At 38.6% G+C, this 25,641-nt stretch overlaps 1 protein-coding gene across 1 annotated transcript; it reads left to right on the forward strand.

The window, feature by feature from the left end:
• Positions 1-1,636: 1,636 nt before the first annotated feature.
• Positions 1,637-2,255, forward strand: LOC103118360 (short transmembrane mitochondrial protein 1). Its single transcript, XM_007528576.3, has one exon. It carries the CDS (start codon positions 1,702-1,704, stop codon positions 1,843-1,845), a length of 144 nt encoding a protein of 47 aa, XP_007528638.1. The 5' UTR covers positions 1,637-1,701; the 3' UTR covers positions 1,846-2,255.
• Positions 2,256-25,641: the final 23,386 nt, after the last annotated feature.

Here is a 25,641-nt window from a genome sequence, read left to right on the forward strand (position 1 = left end):
GAAATTTTAAAAATAAAGTATATTTTATATAATTGTTATATTGTATAATAATTCTGAATTTTTAAATAACTCATTTGGCTAACAAACACCGAAGATAAGTTTAAATGGAAAAAATACTAAATCTGTTACTTGTATATAGACAATATTTTTATGAGGTTAAAACACCTGTGAGATTGGGGAAAAATGTATATACCATTAGCTACCACAGTACTGAACCGTCAATCCCTTCTGTTGCTCAAGTAAATTAAATCAATCAGACTATCCCATGGAACTTACTGAAAAATTTTTTAAATTATTTGAAAAGACAATGTTATTATATTGCTTTTGAAACAGAATTTTGTACTATAGAATTAATTACATTTGCCTGGTATTATAGCGAACCATGTCAGCAGGAGACTAAACCAATCCCAGTTGGTAAGATTTACATTAAAGGGCACAGACAACAAGATCAAGAGAATTTATGCCAGATTTGAACTCCAAATCAGTACATGAATGTTAACTGTAAATCAAAGAGTGTAAGTTCTGGAGCTAGTGATAAGATAGGCTGACATACACACCAGAAGGTCTGAACAACAAATAAATCAAAGTTGGAAATGGAGCAAACCAATCAGCCTGTGCCACTTGGCATAAAGACACCTGGCCTAGCACTGGAAATCAGGGGAACAGGCAGAGAGCCAAAAACTGATTCCAGACAGACAACAAAGACTCCTGTCTTTGCCCAGGTGAAAAGCTACATAATTCTCAATAAATATTTATTGGTACCTGACTAACTCAGTGAATGTTGATAAACAGTTATCCACCTGATCAATCAAGGCAATGAAGAACTCCTGCACGCAAAGGGAGGTTTTCCATTTTAAAAATACATAATTCATGAAAGAGGTTAGTCAAGTCATTGACTAATTATTGATAATTAGCATTATCATCACTAAGAGTATTGGTACTGATAAACAGTTAACTGTCTGCAGAGTATTTACTACACAACAGAGACAGAAAGGGAGGTGGCTGAGTACTGATTACACAACAGAGACAGGAGAGGGTGGAAAGGAGCAGGAGGGAGGGGCTTGGGAGACCTGGTGCAAGGCAGTGGAAAAGGACCTAAGTTGGGGGTGAGACTATTTCACAGGGGGCTGGGAATTTGTATCCATGCCAACAACTGTACTCTAATCCATTAACCCTCCAATATCCAATAAAGAAAAAGGAAAAAAAGAAGAGACAGAGGGACACTTTCCCAGTTATCAAGGTATTTTTTAATTTTATTTTATTTTATAAAACAGAGAGAAATTGAGAAGGGAGAGGAGACAGAAAGGGAGAGAAACATAGAGACGACTATAGCCCTGCTCCACCACTCCTGAAGCTTCCTTCCCCCTGCATATGGGGACTGGGGGCTTGAACCTGGGGCCTTGAACCAGGTGCACCACCATCACAGTATTAAGTAACATAACAGAATGTCATTCAGATGAATCTGATTTTAAAACTTAGCACTTCTGTAGGCCCGAAGATGACTCAGTAGGCAGGATGTGTTCTTTGCAAGCCTGAATGAAGCCCAAGGTTTAATTCCAGGCACAGCACTACTAGGACACAGATCTGTTTTCTTTTTTTTTTTTTTCATCTCTCATAAAATAAAATAATAGGCCCCTGGGGCCGGCAGGCTGGGCCAGGCCGTCGCAGTACAGCGGCTTGTTCTGGGTCCCTGCCGACATCATGCTCCAGTTCCTGCTTGGATTTACTTTGGGCAATGTGGTTGGAATGTATCTGGCTCAAAACTATGACATACCAAGCCTGGCTAAAAAAATTGAAGACATTAAAAAGGACTTGGAAGCCAAGAAGAAGCCCCCCAGTTCCTGAGGCTGACACCTGCTTACTCTGGACACGATGAGTCCACTACACTCGAGGATCTCCATTACTCTCTGAACAGAAAGCTTTCATTTTAACCCCTAGTCTCAGTGATTTCCTCTTTTGCTAGACTCTGTGTTACCTTAGAGCAAAGATGGGGCCACAAATGCAAAACAGCTCTGACTTTTCTGCTTATCTTCCCCCTTCCTACCCTCCTGCCAGCCCCTTGGAAGATTCCGAGACTGGAATTTTGGTGCTAGATTCACAGTAGTTGCTCCCTTCTTCCAAAGAATTTCTATCGCCTTTTTTTGAAAAGAAAAAAATTGATAAGTTTTGTATGTATTGCTCTCCGGTTATAAGTAATGCTGATTTCACAGTTTACCAATAATAATGGGTTTTTCAACATTTGGTACTAAATTATGTTGTCTTCCAGTAGTGAAAATTAAAATTGAAAAGCCTGTTAAAAAATAAAATAAAATAAAATAATAAACCCTTAAAAGAAAACAAACTTTTATTAAACAATATACTGAATAGCCTTCCTGTCTTTTTTCAATTTTTTTATTTAAAAAAGGAGACAGTAACAAAACCAGAGGATAAGAGTGTTACAACTCCACACAATTCCCACCACTGGATCTCTGAATCCCATCCCCTATTAGTTCTCCTATTTTGTATCTCTCCTATCTTAATCCATTTGCTTGTCACAACTATCTCAAGTAACTCAAGAGGCAATAATTTGTAATAAAACAAAAAAAATAGAGAAACATAATTAAAAAAATAAAAACCCTAACACAGTTAAATAGAACAGAAGATATTTTATTTGAGTACCATTTTGGTCTCTGAACAAACTTGAGGGGACTGATCAAACAAATGATATAGTTACAGCTGTTTGAACAGTGCTATAGGACACCATCGGTGAACCCAGTCTAATCCTTTCCAGTCTCTCTGTTGAGTTAGGCAGATAGATTCAATAAGCAGAAACCAATGAGATCTATTTGCCTGTGAATAAGAAACCCAAGACCTTTTCTGCCTGTCAAAAACAGAAAGTGAAGGTTGTAAGGGCATAATCTGAAGAGATGATATGAACTGATTTATAATCTTTGTCCCTATATAATGATTTCACTATTAGAAATTGTTTCTATTTATGTCTTACCATGGTACATTTATGCTTGCCATCAAATTATCTAATGCAAGTCTAGAATTAATTTATTTTAAATAGGTTGCAGTGAGATTACGGGTCACTAATTGAGAGGATTTAATTCTGGAAACAGTGACTCATAACTGGACAGAACAAAGAAGACATCAGGAGAGAAGCCTTATTCCAGAATTCCAGCTGTAGCTGGAATTGTTGTTGCTGTGGCTACTTTGCTACATACACTCTTATGTCTGACATTGGTTTTACCAAAAGAATAATGTAATGTTTAATAAGAAAAGGGATCATGAAGTGTTGGGGGTTCCTCCATTTTATAGATAGCTAGTAGGCATATTTTAGTTATATTCCAAAGGGCCTATGTCCATACTAGTTTTCTTTTTTTCTTTTTTCTACTGAGCTGAAATCTGATAGGCAGGTGGTTCCAAGTTATTGTCTGGGGAAATTATGTCTTCACTGGAAAGAGGGCCAGAAAACTGGATCAGGGAAGAAAGTAGCTCCCTATATGGGGGAGGGATATAAAAATTGTTGACTGTAAACCCCATCGATTTGATGTGATCTAGGGCTCATATTCATTCAGCATAGGAGCCTATGTGACCTCTGCATCCCTGTAGATCTGAGCTCACATTCTGTGGTCATGAGTAGGAACCTTCCAAGCTGCCCAATATCTACCCATTTTCCTCAGTTGTAGCATAGAGTATGTTGTCCAGCCTCCCTACGGAGGATGGAACATTCTCTTCCGTTGTTGATCCACCTTGACGGCAAGGTCCTATGGGGGGCCCACAAAGGGGTCTATTTTGTTGATCTTGATGGAAATGACCAGTAACAATGGAAAGAGGAATTTATTCGAGGTCTAGGCCCATCATGTCTGTTTGGGAATCTCAGGACTCCCAGATTAGGTACCCAGCTGATGGGGTGACCTGATAGTGACTGAAGAGTCATTGTTAAAATATGCCAGTCTCTTGCCCTTAATCAACTTTTGCAGTCCTTAATTTGATGATGTTAGCTTTGGAGTGAATGAGAGAACTACAATAGGAAGTAGGTGAGGAGAGTATCTCAGTCTAAGAAGACACTATTTCATTATGAAATTGATACTGACTCACTACAGACTATTGTGTATTTTTGCTGTAAGGTATATATTTTGTCCTAATTTATGGATACATGTGAACATATGCTCTATCTCATGGGAACTAGTCTGTATCTAGGTTTTGGGACTTTGTTAGGAAGTGAACCTCCAGGAATGGAATTAGAGAATACTATGAAAGGAAAGGTCTCACCTGAGTAATGAGGGTGATGGGTTGACATTCCACATCTTCATCTGCACTATTCCAGCCTTTAGGTTCATGATTGTTCAACAATTTGTTTGGCTTTATATGGTAACTCTCTTTTCAACCACCTGGTTCCAGATGCTAGCATGATGCCGACCAGACCTCCCTGGACAGACAACCCCACCAATATGTCCTGGAGCTTTGCTTCCCCAGAGCTCTTCCCCACTAGGGAAAGAGAGAGACAGGCTGGGAGTATGGATAGATCTGTCAAAGCCCATGTTCAGCGGGGAAGCAATTAAAGAAGCCAGACCTCCCACCTTTTGCATCCCACAATGACCTTGGGTCCATACTCCCAGAGGGTTAAAGAATAGAAAAGCTATCAAGGGAGAGGATGGGATACATAGTTCTGGTGGTGGGAACTGTGTGGAGTTGTACCCCTCTTATCCTATGGTTTAGTCAATGTTTCCTTTTTATAAAAAAAAAAAAGAAAGAAGATCATAAAGAAAAAAAAAGAAGCATGGGATCATTTAAAAATGAAATCTACTCTGTGCTCTTGGCTTATTTGTTATAAACTTAAGTTTTTCTAAAAATTAAAATTTAATTAAATTATTAGCACACCACTAGATTTTCATCAGAGTTGTTAAATGATTTAGTTCTGGAAGTAGCAGAGTAGAGAAGGTAGTGACCTCTACAGCAGACTGTTGCTCTGGTTACTTTTCTCTATGACTTCAACATAAATAAGTGAATAAATAATCTTTGAATAGTGATTTCATAATTTGTAACTGATTAATTTCGTTATTCAAATGCCTTATTATTAGCTAGTAGAAGACATGAAAAATTAATATGAAAAATATATGAAAATTCCATGGAAATTTTACATGCAGGGTCAGTGAAATAGTTCACTTGGATAGTATACTGTTTTGCCTTGTATTGGACTCAGATGCCAGTCTGGCCCCCATTTCATTGAAGGAAGCTTTGGTTCCCTTTATTCTCTTTGCCTTTCTGCCTCTATAAAAATATTAATAACATAATTAGATTGATATATATTTAGCCCATTTTAATAAGGAATATTGACAAATTAACATGCCAGATATCATTAATATAGTCTTTTAAGAAATTTTTATATTAATGAATTATGTTTGCCTAGAGTAAGTCAACCAACCTTTTAGAAAACTGAACTCAATTTAGATGACACCTGAGAATGTCCTTATATAGATTTTAGGAACATTCCTGTCTAGCAATTAAATTATCTCTCACCTGACTTTTCTAAATCCTTCTGCATATTTCGCTGGTAAAGCCCTTGTATAAGACTTGAGTGAGAGGCAACGCAAAAGACCTCTTATAATAATGGATCCATCTGCTAATTTACAGTTAAGTCTGCTGTTGGAAACACTTTAACTGAAATGCCAGGTGATGCAAATGGAGAAGGAAGGATGTTACTTTTTCTATCACTGAAATACAGCCAGGTTCAAGTGTATTTGAAAATCTGGAGAGGCAGCTAGCAGAAATCCATCTATTTGCATCAAAATCTAAGCAGTTTCTAGGGATATATTGGGAAGAAGAAAATTTGATTGTGTGATAAAGTTGACTTGCCAGAGAGAAGTCCATTCTTCTATGCATAGTAATTCTAACATCAGTAATGCCCTTGATCTGACACCCCCCCACTTTGTGATTTACAGAGTGAGGAGAAAGCCGTTCAAACTTTTCTACTACATTATGGATGAAAGATCGAACTTTTTAACCAAGACACAGCTTCTAAGCTTTAATACGAATGTCAATCATCTTTAGTGGCTAAAAAGCAGAACCTGGTTCACTAGGTTTGTCAGTCCAAGTGAGGCCTATGGATGTTATCACTAAGGCTCAGTGCCTTCATGACCAATGTACAGTTTCTGGTGGACTTATTAAAAAATATTTATTTATTTATCCCTTTTTGGTGCCCTTGTTGTTTTATTGTTGTTGTAGTTATTATTGTTGTTGCTGTTGTATAGGACAGAGAGAAATGGAGAGAGGAGGGGAAGACAGAGAGGGGAAGAGAAAAACAGATTCCTGCAGTCCTGCTTCACTGCCTGTGAAGCAACTCCCCTGCAGGTGGGGAGCTGGGGGTTTGAACTGGGATCCATATGCCAGTCCTTGCACTTTGCGCCATGTGCACTTAATATGCTGCACAACACCTGACTCCCTTGGTGGGACTTTTATTATTAGTAGTAGTAGTAGTAGGAATAGGAGTGCTGATTTAATATTAATTTACAGAATTGTTAGATCACAGGGGTATAATTCTGCATTGTACTCACTGCCAGAGTTCTGTGTTCCCATCCCCTTCATTGGAAACTGCAATAGTTCTCGCAAGGTCACCGATATGGATTAACTATTTTTAAATCTTTATTTATAAAAAGGAAACACTGGAAAAAAAACTGTTGGATAAGAGAGGTACAACTCCACACAGTTCTCACCACCAGAACTCTGTAACCCATCCTGTACCCTGATAGCTTTCTTATTCTTTATCCCTCTGGGAGTATGGATCCAAGTCATTCTACGGTGCAGAGGGTGGGAGGTCTGGCTTTTGTAATTACTTCCCCACTGACCATGGGCGTTGGCAGGTCGATCCATACTCCCAGCTAGTCTCTCTCTTTTCCTTACTGGGGCATGACTCTAGGTAAGTGGGGCTCCAGGACAAATTACGGTAGCATCTGGAACCTAGTGGCTGAAAGTAAAGTTAACATATAAAGCCAAATTGTTAAGTAATCATGATCCTAAAGGCTGGAATAGTACAGGTAAAGATTTGGGGGTCTCCGTTTTTGTAGATAGCTAGTAGTAGGCATATTTTAGTTATATTCCAAAGGGCCCATGACTATACTATTTTTTTTTTCTTGAGCCTGAGGTCTCATATGCAGGGGGATCCAAGTTATTGTCTGGGAAGATGATGTCATGGCTGGAAAAGGGGCAAGAAAGCTGGATCAGGGAAGAATGTAGCTCCCTAATATGGGAAAGGGGTATAAATATTGTTGACTGTAAACCCCATTGATTTGATCTGATCTGGGGCCCATTTGCAGCATAGGAGCCTATGTGACCTCTGCATCCCTGTAGATCTGAGCTCACATTTTGTGGTAATGAGTAGGAATGTTCCAAACTGCCCAATTTCAGGACCCATCTTCCTTGGATGGAAGATAGAATATGTTGTCCATCCTTCCTTAGGAGGATGGATGGAACATTCTCATCCGTTGTTGATCCACCTTGAGGGAAAGGTCCTCTGGGGGCCCACAAAGGGGTCTATTTTGTTGTTCCTGATATAAATGACCAGTAACAATGGAGAGATCTATTCAAGGTCTAGGCCCATCATATCTGTTTGGGAATTTTAGGACTCCCCAATGAGAGCCCCAGCTGATGGAGCATCCTGATAGTGATTAAAGAGTCATCCTTAAAGCATGCCATTCTTTTGCCCTTATTCAGCTTTTGCAGTCCTTGCTTTGATAAGGTTAGCTTTGGAGTGACTGAGGGAAGTGTAATAGGAAGTAGGTGAGGAGGGTATCTAGGTCTAAGTAGAAACTATTTCATTAGGACCTTTAAGGTGTCTTTTTAGGTCTTCCTATTTGTTTGCTGTATATATTGATTTACTGCAGACTATTGTGCACTTTTGCTTTCAGGTATATATTTTGCGTTAATTTATGGATACATGTGAATATATTATCTGTCTCATGAGACCTGGTCTATATCTAGGTTTTTGGACTTTATTAGGAAGTGAACCACCTGTAATGAAGAAAAGACACACACACACTCCACTCCAAGTCATATTTCTTCCACAAAATAATTCACAAACAAGTGTCAGTGAATTAAGAAATCAAAAGAAGGAAGAAGAAAGAAAAAAAAAAGAGCAGTGAAAGAGATTTTTTTGAATTTACTAGGAGGAGAGAAAAAGGAGGGTGGAGGGAAGAGAGCGAGAGAGAGAAACAAGTTCCTCCCACAGTGGATATCACATCCAATCATCTATCAATGAAAAAAGGCAAAGCAGTTAATTTTGTTCAACCTGAAGAGGAGGGAAAAGGGACATGTGTATATAATCATAGTAATAATAAATAAAATAGAGTAAAAACCCCTAATAGATAGTTTGCAGCTTGGACCACTCCAGATTGGCTGCATACAACCTAGTCCCCGTCCTAAACAAAGCAAAGACAACCAATTATAACAAATATATATATAAAACAAAAAACAAACAAACAAAAAACTCCAGTTAGTCTTCCCCAGGCAGGACTGAAGTCCTGATTGGTCAGGTGTTCTGTCACTCAAATAGAGCTCCAGCCCCCTTCAAAAAAAAAAAAAGGCTTGGAATGACACCCCTGCTGAACCAGGAATCTTGATATATAAAATAGCTCCACAGGAAGCCTGGAGCAGCTGGCCAGCCTATGGTGGCTGGTTTTGGGGTGCAGGGGGAAGGGTGAGTTCATAATTAATAAAGCCAAAAATCCCATTTCCTTAGTCATTTATGGCCTTTGTTTGCCAGCCCAAGAGTGGGTTATAGGACTCATTTTTGGCGTCACCCTGACCACCCCCTTGCTCTCCCTTACCACTGATAGCCCAGAAATCCTACCCTCTCCTGAGAATCCCAGGTTGAAAGCTGTTTCTTTTCGGAGCTCACACCAAGTAGTGTCTCCAAGTCACCATCTTGGTTCTGTCCCCTAACTATAACACCTACACCTAATACTACTTCTAAATGTTCTTCTTTTTTCCTCTTCTCTCTCTGGTTCTTGATGAAATTGGGATTCAGAGTCCTCTGGTCATCTTCCCCTAACATTTCACTGTTGGTATGCTTCTGGATTCTGCTTGTGAAGCCTTCTGCTTTTTATTATCACATTGGGTTCACTTGTGTTGCTTGCGATGTGTTCTGTTTGCACGTCCACTGTTGGCTGGGCACCCCTCTGCCTCCAGGATATTGGTTTGGTCTCCCCCCACCTTCTCACCCTCCCCCCACCTCTGGGTCATTTGGTTTAGTCATCACTGGTTCGAGCTTCTTTCTTCTCCCCACCCCCCTATCATACATATTTCCTTTGTTCCTGACTCTTCCGCCAGAGGAGATGGAGGACAGAATAGTGTTGTGATAAGAAAAGATTAGTTTGTTGTACCACATCCCCCTCATCAATAAAGAAATACTGCTTCTCTGCTCAGCCATGAGTCCCTGGTCATCTCTGTCTCCCGCCCGCGAAGCCAGCCCTGCGGAACCTACATTTCACCTCATCTAGGGGGTATGGACCAAAATTCTTTATGGAGTGCAAAGGTGGGAGTTCAGGCTTCTGTAATGGTTCTTCTGGATGTGAGTGTTGGCACATGGATTCATATCACCTGACTGTTTTTCTATAGCAAGCTAGGGTTCTGGAGAGATGAGGTTCTAGGACATACTGGTGAGGTTGTCTGCCCAGGGAAGTTAGGATGGAATCATAATAACATCTGCAAATTGATGGCTGCAAGGTGGTAAGATATAAAGCAGCACAAACTGTTTAATAAACAGGAGTTCATAGGTGAGGATAGAGCAGATGAGATAGGGATCTATCTCATGGTGAATAGAGTGAGGAGGTCTATTTTAGGTATTTTCCTAGGGCTCCTATGACTAGTAATTTTTGCTTGAGCTTGCTTGATAGCTACCACATAGGTGGACTAAAACTATCATCTGGGAAGATGGTGTCAGACTTAGGAATAGGGCTATGAACCTGGGTTAGTGCAGAGAATAGCTCTCAAATTTAAAGAAAGTATATAAATATACTAAACTGTTTACTCCATTAATCTGACCCAGGGCCCATATATATTCACATTTAGTACAGGAGCCTGTGTAACCTCTGAGTCCCTGTCAGTCTGAGCTCACAGTTCATGGTCATAGCTGGGAATCTCCTAGGGCTGCTCTCATTTCAGGACCAGTCTTCCCATTGCTATTTTATAGTAAGAAGAGCAAGGTCCTGGAGAAGCCCAAAAGAGAGCTTTTGATGATGTTCCTGATGGAAGTGATCAGTGATGATGAAGAGAGTGGTTTAATAGAGGTCTAGGTCCAATATATCTATGTGGGAATCTAAGAATTCCCTGACTAGTGCCCCAGATAATGGGGTGGCCTGGTATTGACCAAAAAAGTCATCATTAAGTGAGCCAGTCTCTTGCATTTATCCAGCTTTTGTAGTTCTTTCTTTATCTGATGAGCTTAAACTTTGTCCCAGTTGTTAAAGTGTTTAGTGACCTTTTTTGTACTGAAACCAGTATTAGAGGTCTGGCTTCAAGTTAGGGAGGAAATGAATCTAGGATTTTAGTGGGGTCCAAGGTTTTCTTTTAATCTTTTCCTTTTTGTTTTTGATATAAATAGAGAGGAACTGGGGAGGCAGCGGTAGTCAGAGAGGGAGGCAGAGACAGAGAGAGATAGTGAGAATGAGAGAGACAGAGAGAGAGAGATAGATGTGGGGATTTCAACTCAGGTCCATGAGCATGGTAACATGTGTGCTCTACCAGATGTCCAATTGCCTAGACCCTAATTTACTCATTATTGAGGGTTAAATGGGGGGGGGAATGCAGCATATTTGGCAGAATAGACTACACATGAGTATAAATTTCATTCTTTTTTTTTTTAAATCACTAGGCTTTAACTACCCTCAAATGACATTTTCCCCCTCTTAAATAGAAAAAGATGGAGACAGAGACAGAGAGATAGTTAAAGAGTTCAGGGGCCAGAAGGTGATGCACTTGGTTAAGTGCACACATTACAGTGTGCAAGAACCCGGGTTCAAGCTCCTGGTCTCCACCTCTGAGGGGGAGGCTTCACCAGCAGTAGATCAAGACTTTAGGCATCTCTCTGTCTCTCTCCCTCACTACCTCTCTCTTCCCTCTAAATTTCTCTCTGCCGTATCAAATACAATAAATGAATAAAATTATTTTTTAAAAAGTCCACAGCACTGGGTCTAGGGAGATAGCACAGTGGTTATGCAAAATACTTTTATTTCTGATCCTCTTAAATCTTAGGTTCAATCACTACCACCAAAGACAGAGCTGACACAATCCTCTGGACTCTATGTTATTCTTTCTGTCTCACTTCCATTATAACAAAATAAGCTGAATGTGTGAGAGAAAGAGATAGATAGATAGATAGATAGATAGATAGATAGATAGATAGATAATCCCAAGCATTGAATCTTCCTTTGTTGTAGTGGGGGCCAAGCTCAAATTTTGGTTACATCACAGTGTGCTGGCAACCCCTATGCTTCTCTCAAATGCCTTTGGATAATTAAATTACCTGCATCAGGAGACAATAATTGTTTTGATCTTTATGTATTGCATCAACTCTTGTCATACCAGCACCCTACCACAGGGGTAAGCTGACCTTTAAGAAACCTATAATTTCTGACGTATTTTGTTCTTTGTTTAACTTTCTATTTCTATATAAACCCAAACCCCCCTTCAATTAAATGAGTGTTTGCACCAGAATACTCCCTGATGCCTCTTTTCTGATCTCTGGGACACTTAAAGCCAGAGAGGGAGGGTCGGTGACTTATCTACTGGCTGGATCCACTCCACAGGAGTGCCGGCAACATTGCAAAGCAGAGAACTAGTTAAATGAGTTACTGATATTTTGTCTGCATGGCCAAATATAAATTTCTTACTTCTCTTCTGAGCTCTCAATTTCTAAATTGTAAAATGCATTGTTGTAATTTTTCCCAATTTCACAAGGTCATAAGGAGGATCAACTTAACTAATAAATGTGATGGACTTTTGTGTTAGTTTGGGGCATTTCTTACATTTTGGACATTTTCTATGTTGCCAAGGAGGCAGGCGGAAATCTCTATCGTAATTGCCGTCACAACTAACATTTTTCCTTAAACTACCTAGACTAGATCTTATTGTTTTTATATAAGAACCCTTATGTGAGCATGCTATAATGTGATCTTTGCAAATAACCTGCATTGGTATTTTCTAAGTTATATAGTGTGATAAAATGAATTTAAGGTTTTTGAACCAAATCTTTGAGAAAGTATATGGTACCTCAACCAGGATATTATCCAATTAAATTTGTTCCCTTCAAGAAGTAACATTAAAAATCTGCAAGTGACTCATCAGTTATTCACATTATTGTAATAAATAATGTCTGGTGGTTGGATACCCATCAAGAAGAACAAAACACAGTTTGGCTACTTTAAATTCACACCAATATAGATTCGATCTAGAACAAACATCTATGTATGCATCTTCTGTTGATGTATTTCTTTTTAAACAAGTTCTGTGTATTCCACATTAGAGAATTCAGAGCAACACTCCAGTATATGCAATACCAGGGCTCAAACCATCAGACCAGGATTCTCTGGCATGGAGCTATTTGCCTAGCTACAAAACAAAGATTTAAATGTGAAATTCAAATTAATTAGATTGTCATGGAACATTGTGTTGATTTTAAAATAAATTCTAGAATAGAGAGGGGATTATCATTTGGACATATGGCTTCAATGAAATAAATTAATGAGTAATAGTTTGATGACAAAAGGATGAACACAAGAGCCATACATATGACAGTAGGGAATGTATTATGAATGGTTATAGTGTCTGTCTATCTCTTCCTCTTTATCTCTCTCCAGTAAAATTTTTTAAAGCAATAAAAGAGTCTTCCAGGAGGCCTAGAATCATGTGGGCATCAAATCCTGGAGCCAAAACCAAAATAAAACAAATGAAAAGTATGAATGGAAAAAAATATATATCACCAGCAGCAAAGTAGAATAACAAATGAATAGCTAAGGAAAAGACTTTCAAAACATATAACAAAAGCATATTTTTCTATACTTTAAGGAACATATACAGGCCAGAAAAATACATCACCCGGATCAAGAATATTCTGACACGCCTATGACCCGTATATGAGATAATCTCCCACAGAATTTCAGGAAGCTTCAGCATTGGAGTCTATGTTCTTCTTTCTCTCTGTCTCTATCTGAAAAAGGAAGCCAGGAAGTGAAGTCCTGGAGATGAAAAAATATATATAAAGAAGAGGGGGCAGGTGGTGGCAAACCCAATAGTGTGTGTGCATTACAGTGTTCAAGGATCCAAGTTCAAGCACTTGGTCCTCACCTAAAGGAGGAAAGCTTAACTAGTGGTGAGACAATGCTGCTTCTCTCTCAATCTCTCTCTCCTTCTTCCTTTCCTCTTGATTTCTTTCTAAGGAATAAATAAATAATAAATAAAGTTTAATGGAGTAGTGGAACAGTGAATATTAGTAACAAAAAAGAGATTTAATTAGTTTTTGCTCAGAGAACAATTCTAACAGTATTTATAGAGGATACCTGTACATAATTTCTTCTTCTAGCATTTGCCCTTCTTCCGTAGCCAGTCAACAGCGTCAGGTTGAGCCTGATGTAAAGTTTCAAGACCTCCTTTGAATCTGGAGAGGTGGCAGTCGTTGACTATGTGGGTCATAGTCTGTCTGTAGCCACAGGGGCAGTTCGGGTCGTCTCTGGCTCCCCAGCGATGGAACATAGCGGTGCACCGGCCATGGCCTGTTCGATAGCAATTGAGGAGGGCCCAATCATAACGTGCTAGGTCAAAGCCAGGTTGATGCTTGCAGGGGTCTGTGATGAGGTGTTTGTTCTTTACCTCAGCTGACTGCCAACTCTGTTTCCAAGAGACTGGAACAGAGAAGTTCAGTGTAGGCGTAGGGGACCAGATTGGGTGATGAAACGTCAAGCGTTGGACAGGGTGGGCGAAGATATCCGCGTATATTGGCAGGTCCGGTCGAGCGTAGACGTGGGAAATGAACTTAGATGATGCCGCATCCCGACGAATATCTGGCGGGACGATGTTACTAAGAACTGGCAGCCATGGAACCGGGGTGGAATGGATGGTTCCAGAAATTATCCTCATGGAGGAATATAATTTGGAATCGACCAAGTGGACGTGGGGGCTATGGAACCATACTGGGGCACAGTATTCTGCACTGTATATAATGAACAGAAAATGTCCTATTTTTTTATCTATCAGATAACTTGAGACAATGGTGTTGTGATGGAGCAAAGAGAAGACTGGCATTCTCTGCCCTTATTGGTCAGGATACTAATTGCTACGGATTCCGTGACAGAATGTAACCCATTGCCATTAAATGATTGAATGACTCACATTAAATATACAGCTTTTATGAATTTATATTTTACATTCAATACCAGTGAACCAACATTATGCATGAGATTATTTACTGCAATATCTCTTAATATGGGAAAACATTACATATAACTTTAATTCCATCCAGAAGGAACTGGCTGAAAAATCACAGTCTTGTCATTCAGCACAACAGACACTAAGTCAGTATCAGGGTCACTAAGAAGTGAACAGTAATTACTAAACCATATGATTTGCATTTGAAAGAAAGAAAAAAATTCCTTACCGTGTTTTGTCTCTTGAGAGTGGGCTACTAGTTGATAGATAGGCTAAAAGCAGCCCAGCATTTCAGTTTATAAGTGTCTGTATTTTGATTTTGCACATGGGCATGCATTATTTACTAAAAAAAAACCTGATTAATGGAAATGAATGAAGACAATAACATCAAATATGCATGACACTGCAGCTGTCTGGGACTGCTTTAATTTAAGGATGCAGGTGAGAGAGTTAGTGGCAAAAATGTGAAAATAAGGTCTTCTGCTCCAAGATCACAATTCTTTTCATAATATTACATTGGCTTTAAAGTATATTCTCTAGAGATTACAGAAGTAACAAGTAATGGAATTTTAAATTAGTGTGAACATTTTTTACATCTTCTGTAGAGGTGAAAAATAAGTTACATCATGTTCTTCCTAAGGATGATCGAAAGAATCATAAAGTCATGTATATCTGAAACCTATTGATTTGTCCAGTTGAAATCTAACATCATCCTCATTGTACATTGATTTTTTTTTCCCCGAGAATACCTTGCACTGCATCTGCACATTTTTCCCTGCTGAATCTGCAGACCTGCTATTAAAATCAGCACGTTGTTTCAAATAAAACTCCACTGAGAGCCAATTAAGCTTTTAAGTTTGGGTTAAAATTGAATGACCATGAATCCATATTACAAGATGTTAACAAGCATTAACTTGAAGGCATAAACTAGCACTTTACAAGCTGAATGAGAGATCATGAATTATGGCTTGAGAAATTGTTCATCTTCTGTGCCCTGCAGTAAGTTTGCAATCCTATTATTGTAACACTATCAACCTTATCCTTTAAACCTACAACATTTATAACCAAGGGAGGGTCAACAAAATATCTCATCTGATATCCTCAACTGATAGATGCACAGTGGTTTGTAAGATTCAAAAGGCTCATAGGAAAGGACACCTGTCAAACTTCCTTGGGCAGACGACCTCACTAATATGTCTTGGGACCTCTCCTCTCCAGAACCCTGCCCCAGTAGGGAAAGATGGAATCATGATGGTAGTATGGATCCACCTGCGAACACCCATGACCAGTGAAGTAATTACAGTAGCCATAACGCCCACCTTCTGAGCCCCCATAAAAATTTTGGTCCAGGGGCTGGATGGTGGCACACCTGTTTGAGCGTACATGTTACAATTCACAAGTACCCAGGTTCAAGCCCCCAGTCCTCACGTGAAGGGAGAAAGCTTTGCAAGTGGTGAAGTAGGGCTGCAAGTGTCACTCTGTCTCTCTCCCTCTCTATCTCCCCCTTCCCTCTCAATTTCTTTATTTTTTCTTTTTATTTTTTTAAGATTCCATTTATTCATTAATGATAAAGATAGGAGGAGACAGAGAAAGAACCAGACATCACTCTGGCACATGTGCTGCTGGGGATTGATCTCAAGACCTCATGCTTGAGAGTCCAGTGCCTTAGCCACTACGCCACCTCCCAGACCACACGATTTCTATCATCTTTATCAAATAAATAATAAATAAATAAAATACAAAAATTAAAGAAATATTTTGGTTCATACTCCTATAGGGATAAAGAATAGGGAAGATTCTAATGGAGGGGATGGGACACAGAACTCCGGTGGTAGGAACTATGTGAAATTGTACCCCTGTTATCTTAGTCTTGTTAATCATTAGTAAATCACTAATAAAAATTTTAAAAACTAAAAAGAAAATACTAGCAAACTCTAATCTTCTGTTTTTAAAATAACATAAATAATATTTGTTGTGAAAATAAATAGAGCCAGGTGATGACATACCTGGTTAAGCGCACACATTACAGTGTATAAGGAACCAGGATCAAGCCCTTGGTCCCTACCTGCAGGGAGAAAGGTTCACAAGTGGTGAAGAAAGACCACAGATGTCTCTGTCTCTTTCCCTCCCTCTCTCCCCTTCCCTCTAACTTTCTCTTTCCCTCTCTATCCAATAATAAATAAAAATATTAAAAATAAGATAAAACATGTAAGATAAGTAGGTTTAATTTTTTTTTAGAAATGTCTTCAAATGGACATGATAAATTACTGCCTATCTGACTAATTCTAATTCTTGTTTCTTAAATTGACTCTAAAGTTTTCTCCTGAAATGATAACATTTACCCAGACTTTCTCAATGGTCATTATTCACAATAATTGCTCTTTGCATTATGACTATCCAATAATTGCCCTACTACTCTGATTTCACATACCTTTTTGTTAATTTTTTAAAATGTCAGTATTGTGCAAATGTAAAAATAAATAAATTGTGGTTAAAATAACTAATGGGAATATTATATTTCATTTTAGTTTACTTTAAAATTTAAGTATTACATTACTATAGGATGTACTTTAAATTTTCAACTGATAGGAAAAGAAGGATTAAACAATTATATATTTTTTAAATGAAATAAAAGGAGAGAGATGCAGGCAAATTAGTAATAGGAGATGTGATGAGGAAGCCAAAAGTTGTAAAGATACCATGAAGCAATAGTGAAGGAATGAGGGGCCAGATGATGATAACCCTGTTAGATGGCACATGTTATAAAGTGCAAGGACCTGGGTTCAAGCCTCAGGTTCCCATCTGAATGGCGGAAGCCTCATGAACAGTGAAGCCATACTGCAGATGCCTCTGTCTACTTATATCTATATCTATCTATTTATCTATCCAATATAGATATAGATAGAGATAGAGATAGATATAGATATCTTCCCGTCCTCTCTCAATTTCTCTCCATTCTACCTAATAAGAACTAGAACGAAAAATAAAAAATGGCTACTGGGAGCAGTGGATTCATAGTGCCCACACTGAGCCTCAGCAATAACCCTGGTGGCAAAAACAAATAAATAAAAATAAAAGACTAGAACAATACTCTTAGTTAACTCTCATTGCATCATGTCCAATTTTTCCATATCTATTCCAAATATGTCTAATTATTTCACATTATGTGTAAAATTGTCTCTAAGAAAAACAATATATTTCTGAATGTTTTGTGCAACAGTTCCAATAAACTAAATATGGGGGGGGCAGTGGAACACTTGGCTAAGCACACATATCACCATGTGCAAGAACCAGGGTTTGGGTTCTCTCTGCTCACCTGCAGTGGGGGAAGCTTCACAAGTGGTGAAGCAGGTCTGCAGGTGTCTCTCTGTCTCTCTCCTATACCTTCCTTCCATTCTCATGATTATATATAAATATATATACTATTTATCTATATATTACTATATATTATATATACTTATTAGAAAAAAAGGAAAAATTAACTTGTAGGAGCAGTGGGGGCACTGGATTTATAATGCTGGCACCAAGCCCCAGAGATAACCCTGCTGGCATTAAAAAATTGATAAGTGACAGCAGGGGATCCAATCCTATATTCCCCACATTTCATAAGCACAGCTGCATCCTGCAATTTTGGTGTTGTCTGCTGAGCTTGGAAGGGGAAAAGGGAAAAAGCACTAGCGGCATCTGAGGCAGGTCACACAGATTTAAATCTGTTGCTGAGAAGCAGTGTCCGAGCCAGTTTGCTGGGAGAACTCATGCAATGGTATGAAAAGATTTTGTAGCTTCTCTAGTAAAAGTGACCTATTATTAGATCCAAGTATGATCTAAACAGAAAAGGAAGAAGCTGTCAAAGTTGTATAGTAGCAACTGGCATTCTCCAAATACACAGACAATTCAGAAGAAGTTAAAGACTAGAGAGGCTGCACTAACATGGAATGCAATTCAAAATGTTATTTAGGGCCAGATGGTGGCACACTTGGTTGAGTGCACATGTTACAATGCTCAAAGACCCAGGATGAAGCCCTCAGTTCCCACTTGAAGGGGGAAAGCTTCACAAGTGGTGAAGCAGAACTGCAGGTGTCTCTCCGTCTCTCTCCCTCTCTGTCTCCCCATTCCCTCTCAATTTCTGGCTATCTCTATCCAATATATAAATAAAGATAATAAAAAATATTTGAAAACCAAAATGTTATTTATTAAAATCAGAATGATGCATATTTGTATCCTACAGCTAATATGGCTTAGGGAAGCATGAGTTTTGTCGATGTAAGTTAAAGAGAAAAAAAAATAGTCAAGTAATAGTGTGCAGCACATGTTAGCATAAGAACTTCTGTGAGATATAAGAACTTCATACATGGAAATATACATATAGTGGTTAATTATTACTCATGATGTATTATGCATTTGATGTTTAAATAATGCTTCCTAATACATTTTTCCCAAAGTACACATGCCTCAATCAGGATCTAGCCTTTTTACCTGCAGAAAGAATAATAGAAAGTTAAAATTTTATTGAAGCATGTGGCCTATGTCAAGTCATAATGACTTCTCCTGTAATAAAGGGTCTATTAATATGGATGAGTTAAAAATGATCTATTTAATCAGTCTGAGACATGATGAAAATCTATCAGAGCAGAAACAGAACTGAAAAGTCTATGCTTTTAAAAGCCAAGAATAATTAAATTCTAACAAGAAAAAAATGTCCAAGGGAATTTCAGAAATGCGGGCAAGTGAAGATGAGTAGACTCAGAGATCTCCGTTAATCCCCTGACATGGTGAGAGGGTTTCTTGTGAAGTGGGTGGAGCTTCAACCTTTTCTTCCCCATTTGCACTCCATACTTGCTAACCATACAAAAGCCTTTTCTTTCCTACAGTGTCATGATTTCTTTCTTTCTTTATTTTAATCTTTTATTTATTTATTATTGGATAAAGACAGAGAGGAATTAAGAGGGGAAGAGGAGATAAGGAAAGAAGAGAGACATCTGCAGCACTGCTTCACCACTCATGAAGCCTTCCCCCTGTGGGTGAGGGTCAGGGGCTTGAAACTGGGTCCTTGCTCACTGTAATGTGTGCACTTAACCAGGTGTACCATCACCCAGCCCCTTCAGCCCCATGATTTATCACAGATACATATCTTTAACAAAATGACAATTGTTCTGCTGATGCCTTGAGGAATTTGTGTCCATAAGTTAGAGTGTTGCTTTATAGTGGCTTGTTATGACCTATTAGTGGATTTTGAAATAATTGGTGTAGCTATCTGGGCACAAGGAAACAGACAAGACTAGAATGGTAATATAAAGACCTCTCATCCGAAAAGGGTGCTTTGTGAAATTTTTTTTCATTTCTGGGCATGCATGCATGCGTACTGAATCATAAAGCTAAATGCATCTTTTACAACATATTTAAAAAATGACTGAATTCATTGAAGTAGTGAGGTTCACATTCTTTTTTTCAAAGTTTTTATTTTTCCTTTAATATTTTATTTATTTATTATTGGGTAGAAATAGAAATTGAGGGAGGAGATAGGGAGAGAGACAGAGGAACACCTGCAGCCCTACTTCAGTGAAGCTTTCCTCCTGAAGGTGGGGACCAGGGGCTTGAACCTGGGTCCTTGTGCACTGTAATGTGTGTGCTTAACTAGGTGTGCTTCCGCCTTGTTCCTTGTGAGGTTCATATTTTTTAGAAAGAAGAAAGAGTTTCTAAAGGTTCAACTAGAGATGGCTGTGAGGAAATAATTTTAAAGTGTGATTTTTCAAGAAAGAAATAGTAAGACTTTTGTCATGTTCAATCACCTGTAGCTGTTTTCACAAAACATCTACATCTCATCTTAAGTACTCTATCTGCACAAAGAAATTCCCTTGCTAATCTTCCAGGTCACCTTCACTTGTTAGAATATCTTTGCTTTGAGTAATAAGTCTGGTTTGTGTCTTATCTCAGTTTTTACACTGCCGTTTTCCTCAATATGTTTCTGTTTGATAGCTTCAAACTACTGCCATGGGAATTTATTTCACTGTTTTTTGTTTTTTTTTACAATAATCTTATTTGATAAATGTCAAGTATGATATGTCTTATGCTGAGATATGTGCTATGGAATATAATAAATAATTAATCTCTTACTGCCAAGAAACATACAACCTATTTTTCCATTGAGGTAATGCTGGTTAAGTTTACATAGACCATAATGTATCTGTTTTAGGTATATAACTTCACACAACTCTGAAATACCAAATATAAAAATCTAGATGAAGGAAACATGCAAAATGTCTTTGAGGAATTCAGGATAATATGTAGTTAAGAACAAAATTTGCATGACTAGCACAAATGATAGGAATTATTTTAGGTCAAAACAGAAATTGATACATGAAGACTAGAATCATGCAAGGAACATTTTAAGGAAGATAAAAAGCTACAATCCATCTGTAATACCCCCAGATGAGTTTATTGTTTTTTCCTTTTCTTTAGAAAGGTTGAAGGAAAATAGAATAGTGAGAAATTTGATTGCATGAACATGAGTAGGGAGCTACTTTGAGCAGGGGATAACATTAAAATTTGGGCCTAGGGAGTCAGGCACTAGCGCAGTGGTTAAGCCCAGGTGGCACAAAGTGCAAGAACCCTGTAAGGATCCCGGTTAGAGCCCCTGGCTCCCCACCTGCAAGGGAATCACTTTACAGGCGGTGAAGCAGGTCTAGGTCTGCAGGTGTCTATCTTTCTCTCCCCCTCTCTGTCTTCCCTTCCTCCTTCCTCTCTCCATTTCTCTCTGTCCTATCTAACAACGATGACATCAACAACAACAACAGTAATAACTACAACAAGGGCAACAAAAGGGAATGTGTGTGTGTGTGTGTGTGTGTGTGTGTAAGTTAGGCCTAAGGTTGAGGTCTGAAGAGCCCTGAGAATCACAGTAACATGAGGCTTCAGGAGAGTGGAAGGCCATGAATGGTGAAGATGGATCTTTGCTCAGGATAATAACCTATGTTTGAAACTTTTCCCAACTTGCCAGCATATAATGATTGATACACAGACACGAGGGGGAGAAACATGAATCAAGAAATGGGAGCGGGGCATGGCAGAAGATCATTCAGAGGTGGAGAATGTGGCTTCTTTCCTTGAGGCACTGAATTTGGTCTTCTGCAATATCAAGGAAAACTATGGACTGCACCAAGAAGTAAGAGGTTGGACTTCATCAATCATGGAGTGGCACACTGACACACACCCCACCCTCGCCTCCATCCATTTGTAAAAAGCATATAATAAGTGTTACAGAGCGAGAATTAACCACCATCCACTGTAAAGAGGCAAAGATGTTTATTCACGAATTGCAATCCGGGCCGAGTGGTGACTGATGTTAGTCTATCAAGCTCGACCCTGAACAAGGCTGAAACCACACAATTTATAGGAATTCAGACTACACTCAGGGAGGGAGAACACATCACCTTATCAGCCTATATCCAATAACATGCCATAGAAAACGCAAAATCCAATCATTTCAAACTTAGCAAAAGCATGATCCATTCAAAGCAAAGCGCGGGCTAGTTTCAAACATTTCAAAATCACACAACCAATAGAATCTAGCCAGGTAGGGTCACCACATCCCCCCGCCATCAGCTGCCCCTTCCTAGAAAATAATTTCCTAGTGCAAAGGCCCTGATAAGCTTTGCCTGTTTGCAGGGTCTTGATAAACAACCGGTGGCTTACTGATTAAGTCCTGTTCTTCAAGGGGGAAAGGGCAAGGAATTTTCCATCTCACACTACAAGCAACTTATACTAAAAGCACTTAACAAATAACTGCATGAAAGAGAACTTTTAAAACTACTTCTAACATTCCTTAAAACTACTGCTTCTAACAATAAGGGCTGATAAGGAAGTATCATAGTTATGCAAAAGACTTTCATGCTTGAGGCTCTGGAGGCCTAGACTCAGTTCCCAGAACTACCACAAGCCTGAGCTGAGCAGTGTTCTTATATCCTTCTGTATCTTTTGCTCTGTATCTTTCATTAATAAACTATATTGTGTGTGTGTGTGTGTGTGTGTGTGTGTATAAATATATATTTCAACCATGGAGGCAGCTCAGTGGTACTGTGCTTGCATAATCCTCTGAGTCATTCCTAGAAACACACACACACACACACACACACACACACACACACACACACACACAGTATGGGAGACAGTTTGCTCTCCAAATGAGGGCAAATTGGGGGTTTCTATAGAACATTAGCACTGTTGTAACGTTGTAATGACATCTGTCCCTTCAGTTAAAAGCTACAGAGTTTTTGTATTTGGGAAGACTATCTCCCATGACCAGAAAAAGTCTAACCAAAGAAAGAAAACCAGCAAAAGAGAAAATAACATCTCATCTTTCTTTGTTAATTAACTTTTCACACATGTAGAAAGAAGATGATTCAATGTATTGTGGTTGAGTCTCCTGCTAACTGCTACTATGTATGAAGAAGGGATTTCAGTTCTTAGCAGACTAGAGTATTGATGTTGAAATATTAGTTGTTGTAGTCCAGAGGTGAACAGAGCAGGGTGATGTGTCAACTTTACATTGTCAGCAATTTATGTGCTCTGTCTACATATTTCTCTCTGTGTCATTAGTGTGTGACATTTATTCTCATATTGCTTCATAGTCAAATGTCAGGACTAAAGCACTAGTCATCTTGTCAATAATCCAAGTGGAAACAATGGAGAAAGATGACATTTATTCTCATATTGCTCCATAGTCAAATGTCAGGACTAAAGCACTAGTCATCATGTCAATAATCCAAGTGGAAAAAATGGAGAAAGATGGGGGATTTGACACAAAAGGCAATGGAAGTGCTATCTAGAGTGCATAATCTCTACCGTTCCTTCCAGTTCTGAATGTGGAGACATTGTAGTATTGAGGTAACAGAAAATCACTCTAACATAATGGCAGGTGAATAAAAGTGTCCTTCTGCCTCTTAGCACTAAAATAAAGAGGTAAACATTTTGATATAAGAGAAGAGAGGAGCAAGAGCGATAGAATAATGGTTATGCAAAGATACTCTGATGCCTGGGGCTCAAAAGTCCCAGGTTCAATCTTCTACATTAGCACAAGCCAGAGCTGAGCAATGCTCTAGAAAAACAAACAAACAAAAAAAAACAAACAAACAAAAAAAAAAAACAAGGGAGTTATTTTATTGATAGTATACATAGAAAAACCTAAGGAATTCATCAGGAAGCTTTTAGAAATTATCAGACAATACAGGAAGGTGTCAGGCTATAAAATTAACAAGCAAATGTCAGTGGCATCTCTTTGTTAAGCAGTAACATAGCAGAAGAAGAAATCCAGAAAACAATCCCTTTTACTAGAGCAACAAAAACAATAAAATACCTAAGAATAAACCTAACAAAAGAAGTGAAAGACCTGTATACTGAAAATTATGAGTCACTATTCAAGGAAATAGAAAAAGACACAAAAAACTGGAAAGATATTCTATGTTCATGGGTTGGAAGAATTAACATCACACATACAATTCAATGCAATCCCTATCAAGATCCCAACCACATTTTTTAGGAGAATAGAACAAAGCCACAAATGTTTATCTGTAAACAGAAAAGACCTAGAATTGCCAAAATAATCTTGAGAAGAAAGAACTAGAGGCATTTCACTCCAAGATCTCTAATTGTATTAAAGGGCCACTGTTATCAAAACTGCTTGGTACTGGAACATAAATAGACATACTGACCAGTGGAATAGAATTGAGAGCCCAGAAATAAGCCCCTACATCTATGGACTTCTAATCTTTGACAAAGGTGCCCAGGCTATTGAATAGGGAAAGGAGAGTCTCTTCAACAAATGGTGTGGGGAAAAATGGGTTGAAACATACAGAAGAATGAAACTGAACCACTATTATTTTACCAGACAAAAAAGTAAATTTCAAATGTATCAAGTACTTGGATGTTAGACTAGAAACTATCAAATACTTAGAGGAAAGTATTGGCAGAACCTTTTCCGTATAAAATTTAAAGGTATCTTCAATGACACAAACCCAATTACAAAGAAGGCTAAAAAAAATAAACCTATGGGACTACATCAAATTAAAAAGCTTTTGCACAGCAAAAGAAACCACTACCCAAATAAAGAGACCCCCTTATAGGATGGGAGATCTTCACATGCCATAAGAATTTAATAACCAAAATATATAGATAGCTCACCAAACTCAGCAACAAGAAAACAAATGACCCCACCCATCCAAAATGGGGAGATGATATGAACAGAATATTCAACACAGAAGAGATACAGAAGGCCACACACATATTAAAAAATGCTCTAAGTCATTGATTGGCAGAGAAATGCAAATAAAGACAACAATGTGATTACACTTCACTCCTGTGAGAATGTCATGCATCAGAAAGGGTAGCAGCAACAAATGCTAGAGAGGTTGTGGAGACAAAGGAACCCTCCTGCACTGCTGGTGGGAATGTCAATGGGTCCAATCTCTGTGGAGAGCAGTCTGCAGAATTCTCAGAAGGCTAGAAGTGGACTTGCCCTATGACCCTGTAATTCCTCTTCAGGGGATATATCCTTAGGAACCCAACACACCCATCCAAAAAGATTTGTGTATACCCAGGCTCACACCAGCACCATTTGTTATAGCCAAAACCTGGAAGGAACTTAGGTATCCAACAACAGAGGAGTGGCTAAATAAGTTGTGGTCTATATTCACAATGGAATACTACTCAGCTATTTAAAATGGTGATTAGTCTTCTTCATCCTATCTTGGATGGAGTTTGAAGGAATCATATTAAGTGACATAAGTCAGAAACAAAAGGATGAATATGGGATGATCTCACTCATAGACAGAAGTTGAAAATCAAGATCAGAAGGGAAAACACTAAGCAGAACTTGTACTGGAGTTGATGTATCGCACCAAAGTCAAAGACTCTGGGGTTGGGTGGGTGGGTCTAGGTCCTGAAACATGATGGCAGAGGAGGACCTAGTGTTGGTTGAATTGTTATATGGAAAACTGGGAAATGTTACACATGTACAAACTATTGTATTTTACTGTCAACTGTAAATCATTAATCCCTCAATAAAGAATTTAAAAACAACAAGAGAGACATATTTTATTAAATATTTTAATTACTTACTTATTTACTATTTTATTTACAAAATTATTGCTCTTCCTTATTTATGGTGATACAGGGGATTGAACCCTGGGAATCTAGAGCCTCATCCATGATAGGCTGTTAGTATAACCATTATGCTATCTCCCCTAC

The sequence above is a fragment of the Erinaceus europaeus genome, chromosome 15 (genome assembly GCF_950295315.1).
Source record: "Erinaceus europaeus chromosome 15, mEriEur2.1, whole genome shotgun sequence".
NCBI lineage: Eukaryota > Metazoa > Chordata > Mammalia > Eulipotyphla > Erinaceidae > Erinaceus > Erinaceus europaeus.

What these genes read in the sequence shown, in the direction of transcription:
- LOC103118360 (XM_007528576.3), top strand. Translation starts at nt 1,702, where the DNA reads ATGCTCCAGTTCCTGCTTGGATTTACTTTGGGCAATGTGGTTGGAATG.